General features: G+C 38.4%; 1 protein-coding gene across 1 annotated transcript; it reads right to left on the reverse strand.

The window, feature by feature from the left end:
* Positions 1-16,939: 16,939 nt before the first annotated feature.
* On the reverse strand, positions 16,940-17,911 carry LOC128863214 (C-type lectin 37Db-like). The gene is made up of 3 exons (XM_054102254.1): positions 17,764-17,911; positions 17,614-17,684; positions 16,940-17,539 (listed from the first exon to the last, which is right to left on the reverse strand). The coding sequence occupies exons 1-3, from the start codon at positions 17,831-17,833 to the stop codon at positions 17,081-17,083; spliced, it is 600 nt and encodes a 199-aa protein (XP_053958229.1). The 5' UTR covers positions 17,834-17,911; the 3' UTR covers positions 16,940-17,080.
* Positions 17,912-20,829: the final 2,918 nt, after the last annotated feature.

The following is a 20,829-nucleotide window of genomic DNA, read 5'->3' on the forward strand; positions in this document are numbered from 1 at the left end:
GGTTAGCCCTAAATATATTTTGAACAAAGATTTTTTATAACTTTTACAGAGCTCATTTTTATGATAATTAGATTTAAGTTTAGGGATAAAAAAATTTCCATACTTGTATGCTGGCCATTTATTTCCCCAGTGTAAGAGAGTAGAAATTAAATTATTGAAAAGTTAATGAGCATTCGCTCCACATATTAGCGGCATTGAGTAGAGTGGGTAAGTAGTGGGCGTGACTAACACTTTGTATAATAATTTCACAGGTAAAAGGGAAGATACCATAAATTTAAATGCTTATGTGTAATCAATATTTTAAAACAATAAAGATTGCTCAAGGCGAGTAGACCTTTCACGTATCAGTGATGTATGTAAAGGCTGAGTTATGGCTTTTTTAATGAAATTTCAATGGAGGTTGTCGATTTAAGCTGTGCTCACTTAGTGTTCTCCTCACCTGTAAGTATGCAGCAGTTCGGAACTGCTATTCTTATAGAGAATGGATATTCGATGGCAGAATTAGGAGTTAAAAGCTGATTAAATTAAAAGTTTGTTTCAATAATTATTACAAAGAAGACAAATGCAGATTTTATTTTTAAAAGTAGTTCCTCTAAATATTGAATATTGGAATCTGCCCTTCGTTCACCGTGCCACCCGCTGGAGAAGTGCGCCCTTAATCTCGCGAGCGATATTATCTTTTAGTGATGAGCTGGTCACGGGTATTGTTTCATAGACCTTTCTTATGAGGTACCACCGCAGAAAGCAGTCCATAGAGGAAAGATCGGGCGACCTGCGCTCCAAGTCAGGATGTGTCACTGAAACGGATTATGAGTTTGTTAGAGAAGAAATCATGTAATAATTTCATGGTCTTTCTGGCCGTGTGCGGCGTGATGCCATCTGGCTGAAACTATTTGTGTGTACTGAAGGAAGGATGTTCTCTCAGCATGCGAAGCTAACAGATTGCTTGTCCTTAACGCAATTTGGTAAATGCAATTTCATAGGTTCACCTTTCCCATTCGCCACAAATAGTCGCGAAAGGTCCCGTGTCTGGACAAAAACTGTGTTAGGTAATAGTTAATTTCACCGTGCTTTCTTTTTGCCCACTTTTTTACAATATATCGGGTATTAGTCTCGCTGTCCATCTACCATACTATTCAGAGTTCCATCTTTTTGTCCAAAGTGTGAGCGTTTGAATTCTAATGTCGGAGATGTATGGTTCTGGAATTTCTGAGATCTTTGTTTCCTTTCTCCATTTCCGGATCTTGTGGTAAAAGATCTATAGGGATGATTCCGCTGATAATTAAAACCGCTGCTTCTAATAATGTTATGTATGAAGAAACTACTCTGAAAACGCAGGTGCATTGCACAGTTTGTAAAGTGTTTCGCCGGAATTTCACCCTTAGTGAATCTCTCCATATTCCGCATCCGTATAGAAGAATCCAATTCGTCGTGCCCATTTGAAAGTTTTCGCTTGCTCTGAGTTGGATTCCCAAGGTTTGCCATCAGCTTTTAGATTAGATTAGATTTGTGGGGGGCTGGACAAGTCCAAGACTCAGTCAGTAGACCATTGTACTACACCCGGATAGAAATCAGTAGAAGGAATAGAGATAGGAAAGATAAATGGAGGATGGTAAAAACGGATAAATTAGTTTGAGGTCACTCTTCCACAAATCTCTTGGATTCATTGATGAACTTTAAGAGATCCCGAAGAGGAAGAGTATGAACTTTGTCCATATCCAGTGTATCGCAACCCAATATCCTTAGTCTGATTCTGGAAAATGCAGGACAGCTACAGAGAAAATGCTCTGCAGTGTCGTCATTCTCAAGACAGGATAGGCATATCGGACTGTCCACGATCCCCATGGTAGCCATCTGCTGACCACAGAGCTTGTGCCCTGTGATTACATCCACCAGAACTCTCAGGTCTTTTCTGCTGAGTTTTAGGAGAAAGGTCGCTGTTTTCCTGTTTGGTTATTTCACAAAGCACTTGGCTACTCTACAGCTACAGAAGTCCAACTCAGACCAACGTCTTCTATGGGTACACCTCATGAAGTCGCCAATCTATAGTAGAATCGAATCGGGATTGACACCTAGAAAGGGTGCAGGGCCTAGTGGCATACTTGCAGAGCCTTCATTTGCCAATTTATCAGCTAACTCGTTCCCTGTAATACCACAATGTCCAAGCACCCAAATAAGACTAACTTTGTTGTGTTTTGCAACACTGTTCAGTTTTGTCTTACATTCACCGACCAACTTCGAAGAGCAGCGTGGGTTAGCAAGGGCTTTTAGTGCAGCTTGACTGTCACTACAAATTCCAATACTGTTGTCCCGCATCTTTTTCTCAATTAGTCAGTATGCCACATTCAAGATGGCATAGACTACCGTAAGGAATACCGTGGCCATCTGTCCTGTGGCATAGGAGTACATAATGTCTTTCGTCTAAGTACCATCCAGATCCGCTTCCATCACTGGTTTTGGATCCGTCGGTGTAGAAAGTGTGTTGATATCCCGTTAATAGGTTCTCTGGACTTAACCATTGATCTCTATCGGCGATCAAAACGTCATACTTCCTACCGAAGCTAACGACAGGCTCTCGTTGTCCACCGGCATTGAAAACAGTGTGCACCGCTCTGACAACTGGTACTATATCTGTGCGCCCAGTAAGTTAATATGGAATCTAATTGCATTCCTTGAAATTGGACCACTCGTTTTGCCGATAAAATGTCACCAAGTACTTGCATATCTACTTCTAATGGGACACGTCTGTTGGTAGAAGGATTATCTCTGTTTTTCCTGTGGCCAGTTTTCATCCGTAGTCCTCTAGCCATGTCTATGCTCGGATCATCCACTAATTTAACTTTCTTTTGGATTTCGAGCGATTACTACAGCTGCAATGTCGTATGATTGCATCTGCGCTCTGTTGATCTAATAGCTAAAACGGCAATGCAGTTAGTCCCTATAATATTTGCTTTCTTGTAGAGTAATTTAGAAGTTTTAAATCACAAAATAATCTTCCGCTCCCCTACTAAGAATTTATATATTGGGCACAGGAATAAGTTTCCGCCCTCGTAAAAGAGGTGTCGCAGCTGATACTATTTCTGTGTTTGCTCTAGTAATATACTGGTAATTTGGAGGTGTGTATGTGGGGCCTCCATGGCATTAGTTGACATCCATTTGAAGGGTAAAGATCATTTTTTATCTGACGTGAAAAATGTCTAGGTTCGTCCCGAAAAACAGCATTTGAGGGAAGTTATGCTTCATTATTACCTTTTAAAGAGAAGTGCAGCTGTGTGTTGGATTGCTCAATATTTGCGGTAATCACACTCCATTAAATAGAACTTGTAAAGAGTGGCTTCGACGCTTCCAAAGCGGCAATTTCGATATGAGTGATAAAGATCGCGAAGGGGCACTGAAATAATTCGAAACTCCTCAACAACACTAATTATTGTATGAAGGCACAGGCCTTGATGATATGACTAAAAAGTACGATGTTGACTGATAAACCGTTGGTAAACGTTTGCACGCAATGGGAATGGCTCAGAGAGCAAGTAACTGCTTGAAGGAGAGGGATATCGAGAGAGGTTTGGTGACGTGTAAGATGCTCCTTCAATGGCAGAAAGGAAAAGTTTTTGTGCATCGCATCGTCACTGTATTATGTATTGTATTATGATAATCCTAAGCGTCGAAAATATTGGAGCCCATCGACTGCGAAAAAAATATTCATGCTTCAGAAGTTATGTTGGTGGGATCAGAAGAGCGTCATCTATGATGAGCTCCTTAAACCATCTGAAACCATCGGCGGTCGTTACCGACTGTAGGTAATACGTTTCAATCGAGCTCTCAAGGAAAAGCGGCCGGAATGGGAGTGTAGACATGACACATTGATTTTTCTGTGTGATAACGCAAGGCCACACGTTGCTAAATCGGTACAGAAATATTTAGAGGCATTGAATTGGGAAATCTTGCCCCAACCGCCGTATTCCCCAGACATTGCGCCTTCCGATTACCATCTGTTCCGATCAACGCAGTCAATCCTTATTGGAGATCGGTTCACTTTTACAAGAGCATCGCAAACTGGCTCAATGAATGGATTAAGTCAAAGAAAGGGGAATTTTTTGTCAGAGGAATCCGTATGCTGCCTGAAAGATGGAGTAAAGTTGTAGCTTCCAAAGGCACATACTTCGCATAATATCATGAATTATTTAACGGTTTAAATAATTCGTAACTTTGGCTAAGAAGGGACGGAAACTTATTCCTATATCCAATATTTTCTTTGGAGCTTATGATTCAAATTCTTTATAGCATTAAAACTTTACTAATCTGCTTAGTTATATTTGACGATTTTTTTTGTGACAACAACAACAAAAACAACAAGAATAATTAAACCATTTGTTGCATATCTTAGCTATTTTTATTAAGTTTTTTTGGCGCAACACTTTCGCCCACTTGACTTAAACACATCAAGCAAAAAATACTAGCGAGAGTGCTTCTATGAAATTACGTGCCGTCATCGACTTTTTATGCGATATAACAATTTATGAAATGGCGCATTGATTTTCATCCGCCTACGTTTTATGACTGCCCATATACGCACACACATACACATGCACTTGCACACAATTATCCCTGCCAGCACACTTACTTTGTAGTACTCAACGGTAATTTGCTTTGGGCATAACAAACTTGCTGGCATGCTAGCAACACACACACATACACACATATATGTATATGTATGTATGTATGTATGTACACATATATAAAAATTTATGCCGACATAAGCACACGCCTCCGCAATATCGAATTTCAATCAATGCCAACAACGCTAAAAGTCACTCAATTGCGAAGAACGATTGCCTGCCGCATAACAAGCAAACCTGCTATCTATGTGTGTGTGTGTGTACACATGTATGTATATATGGATGTGAGTATGAATGGGAGTGCTATCGATCTCTGACATTGACTGTTGCTAGCCGTTAAAGGTTCGTGCTAAGGCTTTCGGCGGAGGCTATGAATGCATGTATGCGTGTATGTTTGTATGTGAGGCACGAGCTCCTAGAACGTGGGAATTGATATGGTCATCATATTGTCTGTAAGAGTGCCAGCAAGAAATTTGTTGTACTTTAACGAGCGAATTCGCAATAGTTGAGCTAACATCAAATATTTTTCCCACAGTGCCGTATGTATGGGGTAAATAAGTGCGGGTGTGTGTGCGTGTGTGTGTGTGCCCGTGCAGCCCGTGCTATCATCTTGTATCAACGTAGTACATATTTTTCGTTGGCATCCTCAGTCAGTTCGGAAAGGTCAGCACATTAAATTGAATTACACTCAGCACTTTGGCACTACGTTGTTTTCGCTACTCGCTACGCCAGTTGAAATTACGCGCGGTAGCAGATGAAGTGAAGCTGCAATTGAATTTGGTTCGTCTGACAATTTGCCCGAAATTTTGTTGAGGTGTAAAATGATTCCATTACACTTTTTACTGATTTCATACACTTCCTATGCGAAGCATTTGAGAAACCGCAGATGTAGGTGAGTCTATGGGGATAGAAGTAAAATATTCACAGGTCTGTGTGTATGTTTGTAGATTGCGAGGGAGTCACGAAGCAACAAAAGTTGTCATGAGTTTAGTAAAAAGTGTCCAGTGAATTCCTAAGTATTCAATTCTCTTCTTGGATACCACCTAAATTTCCAAATTGGCTCATCCACCCGACTAAGCTACGCAGAATCGATTGTCAAATCTCTACTTCAATGTGATGAAGAGGGCTCTAGTGGCCTCTTGCTTGTTATCCAAGCTCTAACTGCCACTATCGCAAGAGTGCTGAGACCCTTAACCCTTCTGTGACAACCTACCTCACAGGCCTTCCACTGGCATCTTTGCTACAGTTGTACTACTATTTTATATTGAAACTTTAATCTATTGCAAGCCCCCTAGTTTAGGCTGACGGTCCCAAGCCCGAATAAAGGAGTCGAGTTTGAGGCAACGGGGAACCTCATCCTCAGTAAAATCAAACCTAGCGTCTGGAGATATAGCCAAGCCAGCCTTCTCTCAGCGGAACATAAAAACTGAAGGACTGATCACCGTATCACTCAAATCAACACATTTCATGAAACCTACACAAAGGCCTCGGTTGATCGAAACACGAAGAAGACGGACTCGGAAAATTATTAGAGACTATGACTTGAGATTCGATATCAGTAGAAATTTTGTGTCGAACCACCCACAATTGATGAAATTAGCCCAGTGATAAAAAACTAAAAAATGTCAAGGGAAGTGGAAAATATGGCATAATTGCCGAGCTCATCTAAAATGGATCAGCGCGATCCAAGCATTTCATACATAGCCGATTTTGCATTGATTGTAATATGTATGGTCTCGTTCTTCTTTTGAGTCCCTCGAGGGCCCATATCATGGTGCACTGTGGAAAGTAGCAACACGCACTTAATTTTTTCGGAACATAACTGACCACGGACGTATCGTTGTTGTTGTCGGCATTCTGAAAACCCAACAATGATGTGTGTACCTCATGGCGTTTATTTGATCGAAATTCTTCTAGAACGCGCATCTTGTACTTGTGTAAGGTTCCTACATATACTAGGCCGTTGGACTTAAGTTGAGTGGAAGTGATGTAAAAAAACCCACAATTGCTCGACCCGAATCGTAATACCTGTGAACTGATCGTTTCATAATATTCTCTCCAACATTTCTCTGTTGCTGAGCTTCTACAGATTTACTGGTTTAGTAATCTCGTCGCGCAGGCGGCCACCGTAACCGAATGGGTTGGTGCGTGACTACCATTCCGAATTCACAGAGGGAACGTAGGTTTGAATCTCGGTGAAACACCAAATTAAGAAAAATATTTTTCTAATAGCGGTCGCCCCTCGGCAGGCAATGGCAAGCCTCCGAGTGTATTTCTGCCATGAAAAGGCTCGTCATAAAAAAAAGAGGTTGTCTGTAAAGTCGGTTTACTGACGATAGTTTAACGTGACAACGTCATAAGAAAATATTGATGGAATGGTTGCAATTTTCAAAACAAAATTTTAATTTTATTTGTTTGATAGATATTTTGTATGGATATAGAGGAGGAGGTAAATGGAATCGCAATGGAATAGGTCAAGTTACATTTACACAAACGTGAAAAATGACGAAACATTTATCAAATTCATGAAAGATATCTTCAATTTCGATTGTGCATCAGACGTTAATAAGTCAACAACACTAAGAGGCACCATCATCGATTTGCCTTTTTCAAGACACATTACACTCGAAACGCTCCCTTTCATTTCCTCTTTTTCCTATCATCGTTTATTCTCAACAGAGAAATGGTTCATTACCATGCACACAGGAAGAAGGCATATGCAAATACAAATATGTGAATTTATATACAAATGCGCATATACATACATATACATACATATATACGCTCACTCAAGTAGGACAGAGCCAGATGTCGAACGTTGCCGAACGCGGGGACCGATTGTGCTTTGTCGTTCGTTCCGCGCTCTCGCTTGCAGTTCAAGCACATTAGCTTACATTTGCTTGCGTACGGAATAGATTCGTATATTTGATATGTCCATATGATTTGTATGCATCTTTACATATACAGTAGCGTGCAATAGTGAGCACATGTTGGGCGATTTAACGTTAAAGTCTCTGAAAAAATCTAAATGCACAACTTAATGAAACAAAACTTTTAGCTTTTATTCGTTGCTTAATTCTTAAAATAACGGCTTAAATAAAAACATCAAGTACAAATGTAGGAATGGGAAGGAGGCAATAATATAAAAATGTACATATTTACTCAGTTTTGCACGTCTGGCACTCATGGCCAAAAATTAATAAATTTTAATAGTTAATCCATAGGCCTTTATTTTTTCTTAGACTTTTAATGCGTTTGGGCATACTCTCGACAAGATTCTCGATAAATGTGCGCGGAATTTGGTTCCACTTCTGCTGTACCCGGTCCCATAGCCCTGTCGTGTTCTCAGGAGCCCTGCGATATTTTCCCAGCCGCCGTTTGGTTATTGCCCACAAATTTTCAATTGGATTTAGATCCGGGCTTTGTGCAGGCCAATCTATTACCTGAAAATTTTGTTGCGACAGCCATTCTTTAACAATTTTAGATAAATTCCTCTTCTGGGTAAGCGCTCATATCAACAAATTCTAGCAAATTAGTCTGCAATATATGTAAGTAATCTTCTTTTTTCATAATACTATTAATTTTAACGAGTGGTCCGATGTGCCACCAAGTGAAGCAACCCCACACCATCAAATTACCACCGCCATGCTTAACAGTTGGCTTCACGTGATGCCTTTGGATCCTTTCTGTAGGTCGGCGCCAGCAATAGCTAATTCCGTCGGACTGAAAACGATAAATTTTTACTTTATCCGACCAAATTACCCGTTTCCAGTCTTCAACATTCCAATTTCTGTATTTTCGAGCAAATGCTCGACGGGCCTTAATATTTTTGAGCGATAACGCCGGCTTTTTCTTCTTTACAGCTGATTTATACCCGATTCTATGGAATGCTCTACGCGCGGTCTACTCGCTGACGATCTTATTTAACATTGCTGCAGCCTTCTTTGGTGTCACAAAACTGTTTTTACGTACTTCTTGTGCCATAAGCCGTGCGTCTGAGTCCGAAAGAAGTTGTGGTCGACCTCCAACATTCGGTGCATGCGCTACATTTCTTCGCTTCGGTACATTAATAACTGTGCGTTGGCTAATATTTAATATTTTAGTAATTTTTCTTGAGGAATTTCCACTATTAGTCAAAACCACGACGCTGTTTTCGAGCTCCACACTTATTTTCTTCATAATTGATATTAATATTAATCAGAAAGCGATTGTCTAACTTCGAACACCTTTCTACTACTAATAACAAAAGTAAAAACACAGTAACATGAAATAAAAACTATAACGGTATATAATTACAACTGTACTAAATGTTACAGCTCCTTTCGGTTTACATAAACAAAACGTGCAAAACTAAGTAAATACGTACTTTTTTATATTATTGCCTCCTTCTCATTCCTAAATTTGTATTTTTTTTTTTGTTTTAAGCCGTTATTTTAAGAATTAAGCAACGAATAAATGCTGAAAGTTTTGTTTCATTAAGTTGTGCATTTAGATTTTTTCAGAGACTTTAAAGTTAAATCGCCCAACATTTGCTCACTATTGCACGCTACTGTAGATTTGTTCGTTTTGAAAATTGCGCGAAATTGTATATGTATATGCATGTTTATATACATATATTAGTTTACAACATATCTCACAAGGTATATGGTAAATATTACCATACATTTTTTCCTTCATATATAATAAAAAAATTAATAATAATAACATTAAAACAACAGGTATTATTAACAAACTTGGTTTTATTTTAAATTCTTCAAGTAAATCAAATTATTAATAATCAATAAGAAGGCATATGCAAATACAAATACGTGAATTTATATATGTACATATGCGCATATACATACATATATACGCTCACTTAAGTAGGAGAGAGCAAGATGTCGAACGTTGCCGTTCGTTTGCTTTGTTTGCTTCGTCGTTCGTTCCGCGCTTTCGCTTGCAGTTCATTCAAGGTAACGACAATGAGCAAGGTAACGATAAATGAGCAAGGTAACGGCAAATGAGCAAGGTAACGACACATTTTTTCGTGCGTGCAGCCGGCTAAATCGAATTATAAGATGTTATCACGTCAAAAAATTTCGGGCGGTATAAAATGAGTTGTTAAAAATTGTTTTCCGACACGTTTCGCAGCATCCCACGCACGTACCCACCGCTACTGGACCAGCTGACGATTGGTTTCGTCATCCATTGGATGGCGTCTGCCTTCAGTAGTAAAATCAGTCGGCATGAAATGATGAGGTCAAAATTACCACTGGCTCCCGGACAAGAAGCCCCACCGCGACCTTCCCGGAAGAATTGAGTGTACATCCGCCATATTAAATGATTGAAATAAAAACAAAATTTATTTTATTTTAATGTATAAATAAACTGTATGCCAATTTTGAAAAAAAAGAGGTTGTCTGTAAAGTCGGTTTACTGACGATAGTTTAACGTGATAACCTCATAAGAAAACACTGATTGAATGGTTGCATTTTTCAAAAGAAAATTTTAATTTTATTTGTTTGATAGATATTTTGTATGGATATAGAGAATGAGTTAAGATTAACATAACATAACATAACATAACATAACATAACATAACATAACATAACATAACATAACATAACATAACATAACATAACATAACATAACATAACATAACATAACATAACATAACATAACATAACATAACATAACATAACATAACATAACATAACATAACATAACATAACATAACATAACATAACATAACATAACATAACATAACATAACATAACATAACATAACATAACACAACATAACATAACATAACATAACATAACATAACATAACATAACATAACATAACATAACATAACATAACATAACATAACATAACATAACATAACATAACATAACATAACATAACATAACATAACATAACATAACATAACATAACATAACATAACATAACATAACATAACATAACATAACATAACATAACATAACATAACATAACATAACATAACATAACATAACATAACATAACATAACATAACATAACATAACATAACATAACATAACATAACATAACATAACATAACATAACATAACATAACATAATATAACATAACATAACATAACATAACATAACATAACATAACATAACATAACATAACATAACATAACATAACATAAAACATTCACCAACAGCTTTCATTTGATACCCATATTGTACATACACGTCCGAAGGTTACCCGGGTTCACGTTTTGACCTATATCTCGAGACCCTATCTACCAATAGGTATTCAAACTATACGGAAATCATCTTCAATACCTACTTAACAATGTGTGTAAGTTTGGTTTAATTCGGTTCAAAGACACGGCGGGTCCACGTTTTGGCATATATTTCGAGACCCTAGTCATCAATAGGTATGAAAATTACCCCGTATTAAAGCACTTATCAACAGCTTTCATTTGATATCCATAGTGTACAAACACATTCTAGGGTCCACGTTTTGGTCTCTATCTCGAGACCCTAGTCACGGAGCGGATGGAAATACTCTGAACTAAAGCATTCACCAACAGCTTCCATTTGATACCCATATTGTACATACACATCCGAAGGTTACCCGGGTCCACGTTTTGACCTATATCTCGAGACCCTAGGTATCCAAACTATACGGAAACCATCTTCAATACCTCCTTAACAATGTGTGTAAGTTTGGTTTAATTCGGTTCAAAGACACGGCGGGTCCACGTTTTGGCATATATTTCCAGACCCTAGTCATCAATAGGTATGAAAATTACCCCGTATTAAAGCACTTATCAACAGCTTTCATTTGATACCCATATTGTACATACACAACCAAAGGTTACCCGGGTCCACGTTTTGTTCTATATCTCGAGACCCCAGTCACGGAGCGGCATGAAAAATACTCTGTACTAAAGCATTCACCAACAGCTTCAATTTGATATCCATATTGTACAAACACATTCTAGGGTCCACGTTTTGGTCTCTATCTCGAGACCCTAGTCACGGAGCGGCATGAAAAATACTCTGTACTAAAGCATTCACCAACAGCTTCAATTTGATAGCCATATTGTACAAACACATTCTAGGGTCTACGTTTTGGTCTCTATCTCGAGACCCTAGTCACGGAGCGGCATGAAAAATACTCTGGACTAAAGCATTCACCAACAGCTTCCATTTGATACCCATATTGTACATACACATCCGAAGGTTACCCGGGTCCACGTTTTGACCTATATCTCGAGCCCTATTTCCAAAATAAAATATAATCCATGTTACTCGTGGATGATGTAGCTTTCGAATGGTGAAAGAATTTTTAAAATCGGTCCAGTAGTTTTGAGCCTATTCATTACAAACAAACAAAGTTTTCCTCTTTATAATATTAGTATAGACAACATATCTTATAAGGTATATGGTAAATATTAAAATACATTTTTTCCTTCATATATAATAAAAAAATTAATAATTATAACATTAAAACAACAGGTATTATTAACAAACTTGGTTTTGTTTTAAATTCTTCAAGTGAATCAAATTAATAATAATCAATAAGAAGGCATATGCAAATACAAATACGTGAATTTATATATGTACATATGCGCAATGAGCAAGGTAACTACATATGAGCAAGGTAACACTAATGAGCAAGGTAACACTAAAGAGCAAGGTAACACTAAAGAGCAAGGTAACTACATATGAGCAAGGTAACACTAAAGAGCAAGGTAACACTAATGAGCAAGGTAACGACACATTTTTTCGTGCGTGCAGCCTGTTAAATCGAATTATAAGACGTTATCACGTCAAAATTGCAAATCGCTTTAAATAATGCAGAGCGCTTCGTGTTTTAGAAAAGGAAATATGACCATATATCTATTTACTCAAAACAGATTCTTGGTCATAATCTGGGTTCGTATCTCAAAATACGCGCTCTTATATTCCTGCATAAATTAATATACACACAAAAGCCAATGTACCTGTATAACAACGCTAAGCAATGCCAGTGCATCCGAACATTGAATCTGATTGTTCCGACTTATATGGAATCAGACCGCATGCCATAAAAATATGGAATTCTACAATATACCAACTAAAGCTTATGAAATAGGCAAGCTGTTTAAAAACTGTGATTTCTAACTACTTCTACCCTTTAATTCCCCTTCCCTTCTCCTATTCCCACTATCTTTCACTTTTTCTCACTTACTATACTAAGTTTTAGTCTATAAGTTTAATAGTTAAAATAGCTTTAAATTTTAAGTAGCATTTTTATGTATACCATCCTCGTATTCTAGAATTATAAGAAGATGTACTACCACAAGACTTTGTCTTACTATATACAAAACAAAACAACTAAATTGAATTGAAATTGAAACCAGTGAGACCTGTTCATTGACTGTAACAATTGCCCACTCCCGTGACAGTGGGTTTCGTTTCACTCATGTTCTCTTCAGCTTTTCTATTCGTCTCTCTGACAATGATGTCTACCATTTCTTCAGTAATTATACATATGTTTGACGATTTCTATCCGAGAAGCGTATTGTAGATGTTTCAATGGGCCTTCTTGCTGACGAACGATTTATGTGACCGTATTTTGGTAGATGCTGGAGGCTTCGCGCCATCTTTGGCTGTGTAGAAATTAGCATAATCAAACGTTTTATCTTCAAGTCATATGATTTCACATTCAGAGTCTTCTTCTTCATCCTATTCCACATCTGAGTCTGCTTCATAGTCATTATGAATCTCCGCTCCTGCATCTGAAGCTTCTTCCTCATTTAGGATGCAATCACGACCTTCATCTGAATCTGCCTGAAGTGGTTCCACGAAATCAATTGACCTAAATTACGAGTATATCTGGTATATGCCCTTCTAGCTTTCGCGGATGACATCGATTTGCATAAGTACAGCAGCTTCGAAACAGGATTTTCATAAACTTGAGAACGCAGCCCGAAGCTTGGGCTCACGCATACAAAAATCAAAAATTCAATTTTTGTGCACTCGAAAAGTTCCAAATGTAAATCTACCATATTGAACGGCAGTTACACTTTTGAGCGGGCGGCGTTGTTCAAATATCTTGATCTATCATCTCTGCGCACACAACACCGAAACAAGAAGTGAGAGCGAGGCGCCACCCAGGAAACGTGGAATTCTTTTCGCTATTTAAGGCTCTACAGGGTTTGATTGAAAAGTAATGAGGCTTCCCGCGCGGAGCGTCTGCCAAGCGATCAACCGATTCGGCTGGTGGGGGAAAATGATCGTTGGACCTTCTCCTTCCACTAGAAATCGGTCCCAGGTCGCTGGCAACAGCGGTGCAGTCAACATCGCTCCGTGCGTAAAAGCTGTTTTAAAAGTGTGTTAGGATTTTGCAGTGGCGGAAATGTAGCGATCGTTGGAGCAACGTTACTCGATCAAATTTTGCGTAAAGCTAAACAAAAAAAGGAGTTTGTACCTCCAGGAAGCACTGTAAACGCGGCATTTTACAAAGAAGTGCTCCTTCGGCTGAAAACCCACGTCGCCCGGGTTCGGCCTGACCTCGTCAACAATTGGACCCTTCATCACGACAATACACCGGTGCACCCCACCTTCCTCTGCACCTCTGCATTGGCCAAGATGGGGGTGCGGTGCTTCCCCACCCTCCCTACAGCCCAGACCTGTCCCCTCCGGACTTCATCTTGTGCCCGCGCCTGAAAAGAAAGCTGAAGGGGAGGCGTTTCGACTCCATCGAGACGATCCAAAAAAACTGTGACAGCCGAATTGAACGCGATTCCGGCGGATGAGTTTAAAAAAATGTTTCCTGCAGTGGAAGGATCGCTACCAGCGGTGTATTGACGCTCAACTGCTTAAAAAATAAGGCCCATTACTTTTCAATCAAACCCTGTAGGTTCTTCGTTTCTTTCCAAGCGCACGAAGCTGCTTTACTTCTTGCTTTACTTAAGCTTCTGAAAACTGGGAGATACGTTAGGCGGGTGAAGAAAATCTTAATATACTTAAGCGAAAAATCCTACGCCGCATTCTTGGACGTCAACTATCGTGCGTATTACAACGATGAATGCCTCGCTTAGCTAAACGACTTCCAAATAGTCGACATCATCAGCTTCAGGTAGAGTATTTGCTGTCCTTTCCCCAAAAAGGCGCATATACTGAAGAGTTAGAGAGTTGAAATGTTACACAAAAATGTTCGCCGCTGCTTTTTATATAGAACTGTTGATTTGATTATTTATCTAAAATGTAAGGATCACATAATTTTCTATGCCGATGTACCAAAACATGTGTAAAAGGTTGCAAAATTTGAACCACTCCCCAACCGAAATGCAGTCGTGAACTTTCAAGTTGCCGTTACATGTAAAGTGTTTTTATTTTTGTTGCTTCTTCCAGAATCCATGGCCGGTGTCTTGTTATTTTAGAAAAAAAAATTGATTTTGTCGGGCAGTGTAAACAGTTTTCAAATTGCATCCACATGGTTGGGACGTCAATGCATATATCAGACGTTTTTTTAGCTGCATAAGAACCATCGGTTCAATAGCCTTGGGTTCACTGCTGAGAATAGCAAACGTGTTGACATTTCTGTGCAGAAACCTTTGGAAAGTCGTCATGAATCGTTTAAGGCCAGAACAACGCTTCCGAATTGTGGAAACTTACTTTGAAAAATAAATATATTCGCGAAGTGCTGAAACATTGTTCACAAATTGTTAGCCTTTGTCCTTCGACTATGTGAAAAATTTTACGTTAAGATCTTGGCTTATATGAATATAAATACAGCCGTTGCAAGAATTGAAGCCAAATGGCCATTATTTGATTCGCCTTTTTGCTGATTTGGCTCATTTCGATTAACTATTCAGATTTATTGGAAAAAGTCGTGAAAAATGAACCATGTAGGTTAGCTTAGGTTAGCCTTGTTGGCAACAAGCCACGCGTCTATTGGTCCCTAGCGATACCAGATGGAGACCGACCTCTATGAATACCGAAAGTAGACATCGTGTAGAATGTCAGCGCTTTTGGCGAATCTAACCAGCGCTGGGAGATCCGCTTTTGAGACGTCCTCCAGACCCTCAAACAATGGGGCTCCAAGGCATTTGAAACCCCTTTTTTTTAATGCCGGACAAACGCACAGAAGGTGTTCTAAAGTCTCCCCAACATCCTCTGTGCATTTCCTGCATTTGTCCGTGTTAGCAATCCCTATCATGTGCGCATGTGCAGCCAAGAGAATATGACTTGTTAGCATACCTATGACAGTTCTGCAGTCCTTTTGAGAGAGCGTAAGTACGAATTGAGTCAGTTTTTTGTCGTTAGTTCGACACATGACTTTTGCTGTTTTACATGTGGTTAGATTAGTCCACCTAGCTTCCACTTGCCTTTTCATGTAGTCGTCAATTTCATTGTATATTGTATTTAGCGGTTTTGATATGTCGTTCTCTTGTTCAAATGGTAGTCTAACAGCACTTTTTGCTATCTCATCTACTATTTCGCTCCCCATAATGCCTTTCTGACCACGTACCCAATAGATATGCAGCCTATTGTTTGCGGCTAGCCTCCCTGCTCCGTCGAACATTTTTGGACTTAATACAATATGAGCTTATTGCTTTTATTGCTGCTTGACTGTTCACGTATATATTAATTGTTGAGTTCTTGCTTGCGGCTTTCCTCACTGCAAAAACTTCCGCTTGGAAAATACTGCTGTGGTCTGCCAGCTTGATAGGCTGCCTTATCCCTAGTTTTGAGCAGTAAATACCCGCTCCCACTCCATCTGAAGTTTTAGAGCCGTCTGTATAGATGTGAAAAGTTCTATGGCCAGGCTTCATGCCTTTGTGGCATCCCTCCTCTTCAATTGTAGCGCGAAACCTTCTCTTTCAATTAAAGTACGGAGTCATGTAGTCTGTGCAACCTGAGCTCCACTTTCCTATTGAGCTGTGTCCGAAGGTTCTGCAGGTGAATACCCCAGTAGCCTCCTCGCGGATTTCCCTGCCAGGTTTTCCGCCATATGCGTACATGCTGAGTATCATTTCCAGCGCCGCGGTTGGAGATTATAAAACAATAACATATTTCTGTTTTATTTTATCATTTTAAGTTTTCATCCTCTTAAAAAAAACACCCGATACAAGGTGGTATAAAATTAAACCTTGGATTTTAGTTTTGAAGAACTCTTTTACTCAAAAAAAAAATAAAATTTTTCTGAAGCTATATGGTCAAGTGTCAAGAATGATTAACGTACGACGCCATTCGGAAAAATTAGAAAACTTCCAATAGGATGATTAATTTTGCGCCACCTTGCATGTTTACATATACACCTTTGCACGAATAACTCATTCAAAGTGATGAGTTGTACTATTTTGCCCACCTTTTAACATTTTTGCTTTCTTTTATAATTTTGCTACACAATTTTCTTAGCCAAGTTAACCAGATATATTTCAGAGCTTGCATTAAATTTCAAATTAGAATTTCAATTATACTTCGTTAACTGCTTTTCCTTTTGCCAATTTTCATTGGTCCTTGCAGTTGAAAATATTTGCAGCTTGCAGGTAGGCTTGCATAAGTCTTTTTGCTGCACATTTGGGAAGCATATTTTCAGAATTCCCTAATCCACAAGGATTTGGCGGTTTCCGCCGCTCACAAATCGCATAGCCATCTGCGGTACACGGCATGTCATTCATTTTAAAGACGGTCTCAAAGTTCGTCCAGAGATGTATACAACTCTCATTGTTGTTTGCATTATCCGGTTCTCCAGCCGTCCACCTCGCATAAGACAAGGGACGTCCCGTGCTGAGCGACATAAATTGACCCTCTGCTATCAAATCGTTGCCACTGGTCCAAAAATATTGGCCGGTATGACCATTTGTGGTTAAATAGGAGGATAAATCATCCATTTCAGCATCCGATTCGACTGTAACCAAATCACTGTCATAGCTGCGGCATAGATGCGCAGCCGCAAACCAATTCATCTGAAATAAAATGCAGGTTAATAGAATTTGAAAAACATAAAAAAAAACTAAAACTGAATTTATTGAATTTATACCTGTACGGCAGTATTTATGAAATAATATTTTCGACCAATTTGTATGAAAGGATGTGTATCTGCGCTGCATTCTGAAATTTAAAAAGAAGAAAGAAAAAATTCTTATTTTGAATGAAGGAAAATTCAATTAAGGCTCACTCATTGACTCACCATCGGGATTGGAAAAAACGTTTGAAGCCATGCATAAAAACAAAATGAATTGAATGAAGCTCCTTATCATCGCAAATAATTTCTTTATTCACGCTAGCAGTTGCTGACTGACGCTTAGTAGGCGATTAGTAAACTACTAAAATGGAAATTGAAATGCGCGAAAGCTTTATTGTTTGTAGAAAATATTTCAACTAATAAAAACACGTGCGCGCGTGTTTTTTGTGATACATAATACATACATACAAATATTTTTTTATACATTATATATATTTACATGCATATATTACAATATCAGTTGCCTAGGCGCTTGACCTAAGACGTATTTGGCCGGGCTACTCCACGAATTTGTGATGTACCTTTTAATGGGTTACCACAATTCGAGAGCCACACAGTTCCGTGCCCCCTCCTAATGGCAAATGGTTTTTATGACAAGCTGTTTTAAAACAGAAGTCAGCACGAAGACCTGCCCTTGCCTGCCCTTGAGTGCCGACTGCTGTCAGCGAAAATGCTATTTTGTGAAGGAAAGTGCGCAACGAACGCGGATCCAACCGAATGATAGTCATGCACAAACTTACTCACCTATGACGTCCGTGATTTCGAATAGAGTATTGGAATTTTTCCTGATAAGCCTATAGCAATGCCTAGGCCAGATGCTTAACCCCTCAGTGTATTTTTTTAGGTGTGTAGTATTTCGAATTTTTCCTGATAAGAGTAAACCAGTGAGTAGGCATACGAATATTTTTGCATATATTTTTTTATTTTATTTTTTTTTTATTTAATCTCTTAATAGTTTAAAAATGTACGCTTTTTTACAGTTTGTGAAAAACAGATTAGTGCTAAACAATTCAATTAAAAATACATTAAACTTACAATTTACTTATTTCGTTCTAGTGTAGACAATGTAGGTTTTCTTTAAGTTTGCAAATAAATAGTTTTAGCGAACACTCCGAAACTAGTTAAACAATTCATTTAGTAACATTTTGAAAACAGTTGGATCGAACTGTTTTCACATTTTCACGGATAGTTCCAGGACTGAGCGCGTTACCGGCTCTGGTGTCTACGTGGAATCCAGCGGGACAAAACTATACTTTGCTGTGTTTCAAGCGGAGGTGAATGCTTTTCAAGAAGCAATGAACTTTTTTGAGGAAAACTTCTACCCGCCCTTCGCTCGAATCAGACTTGAGGTCTATGGCACTGATGGGTTGAGAAGCGTCCACTTTGGCTTTTTGACACGACAAGATCTACTCAGATTTCTTTAGAGGTCGGGTAGATTTATAGAAAATTAAAAAAGGAACCCGAGTGCAATACAATAGATTTAATAGACTAGATTGGTTTGTCCCACCACAAAAAAAAACCAAATAAAAAGTTTTGATATTTTATTTTGTGGAAGAATAATCTAGGGCAATACGATTTAAACGCATATTAAATTCTCTGAAAGCTCTGGAGCATTAGAAGCATAATAAGTGCTAACCATCCTTAAACAGAAAATACCATGATTTGGTAAGGTTAGCTTAGGTTAACCTTGTTGGCAATAAGACACGCATAGACCTTTTGGTCACTAGTGATACCAGATGGAGACCGACCTCTATGAATACCGAAAGCAGGCATCATGTAGGATATCAGCGCTTTTGGCGAATCTAATCAGCGCTGGGAGATACGCTTTTGTGACGTCCTCCAGACCCTCAAACAATGAGGCTCCCAGGAGTTTTAAACGCGCTTTTGATAATGCCGGACAAACGCACAGAAGGTGTTCTAAAGTTTCCTCAACATCCTCTCTGCATTTCCTGCATTTGTCCGTGTTAGCAACCCCTATCTTGTACGCATCCAATAGATTACGACCCATGATTTCGTAAACTTCGCTGAGGAATATTTCGCGAGTAGCGATGGGAAGTCAATCATCTCACTTTTTGAATAAAAAACGAAAGTGAATATAATAGTGAAGTATTGTAATTTTAATGTGTTTTAAAATTATAAAAATCAGAGGACCCAGTATACTTCTCTAGAGTATACCATTGGACGGAATAAAAGATATCGATGACGCGCCATCAACGATAACAACACATTTCCGAGAGGAGAGATAGGATTTAATCCATTTTAAAGAGGTGGAATGGAATCCTATAGCACTCGATTTGGAAATTAAAGCCCTGTGATTAACCTTATCAAATGCCTTTGAAAAGGCTGTGTAAACAGGGTCAACTTGAGTTTTTTTTTTAAGATGTACATCAGTATTCAGAGAACTCTGCAGGGTTTGAAACAGTAGATCAACCTTTCATGAATATAACGATTAACTGCAAAATAAATTTTTTACTTCACTATTTATTCAAATAATTTTGAAACTGTGGATAACGTGGAGATTGGTCTATAATTGGCAGTGCTATTCTTATTGCCACTTTAGAATACTGGATTAATGGTTGTTACTTTGCAGGCATCTATGAACTCTCCGCGTTCAAGAGATTTGTTGAGCATCAATGAAAGCGGATAGGCAGTTATTAGAAATATACGAAAATATCCCACCTACATCAGTTGTGGTTGAGGTCTTGAGTCACCAAATACTATCTTCAACATCAGAAAGCTTTAGGGTTAACGAACCAATATTGATTGAGGAATTCATGTGCAAGTGACATTCATGAATCAAATCCGAGGCTACTGCAAAAGGAGCGTTAGAAATCTGCAAAAAAATTTGGCTGCATCTGGAGAAAAATATGCTTAAGTTTCGTTATAGTACACAACGGAAGCAATACTTGGGCATGATTTTTGGGATTTTAACATATCAATAGAAGAAACTAGAACTTAATTTTTTGGCCAATTCAAACTTAAGCACGTAATTTCACTTTAAATTCCTATCCAAAGATTTAAGTTCTCTAGAAAAATGAAAATGTTTTTCTTAACGAGTGATGGAGTTTGATAACTTAAACTTTTTGGAATATTTGTTTCTCGAGTTTTTAAATTGCCTCAGTTGCTTAGCATGCCAAGGTATTCCATAACTAGTATCTTTTTGTCGCGTCTAAAATATATATATATATATATATATATATATACATAGATTAGATTAGATTTGTGGGGGTC

The sequence above is a fragment of the Anastrepha ludens genome, chromosome 5 (assembly GCF_028408465.1).
Source record: "Anastrepha ludens isolate Willacy chromosome 5, idAnaLude1.1, whole genome shotgun sequence".
Lineage (NCBI taxonomy): Eukaryota > Metazoa > Arthropoda > Insecta > Diptera > Tephritidae > Anastrepha > Anastrepha ludens.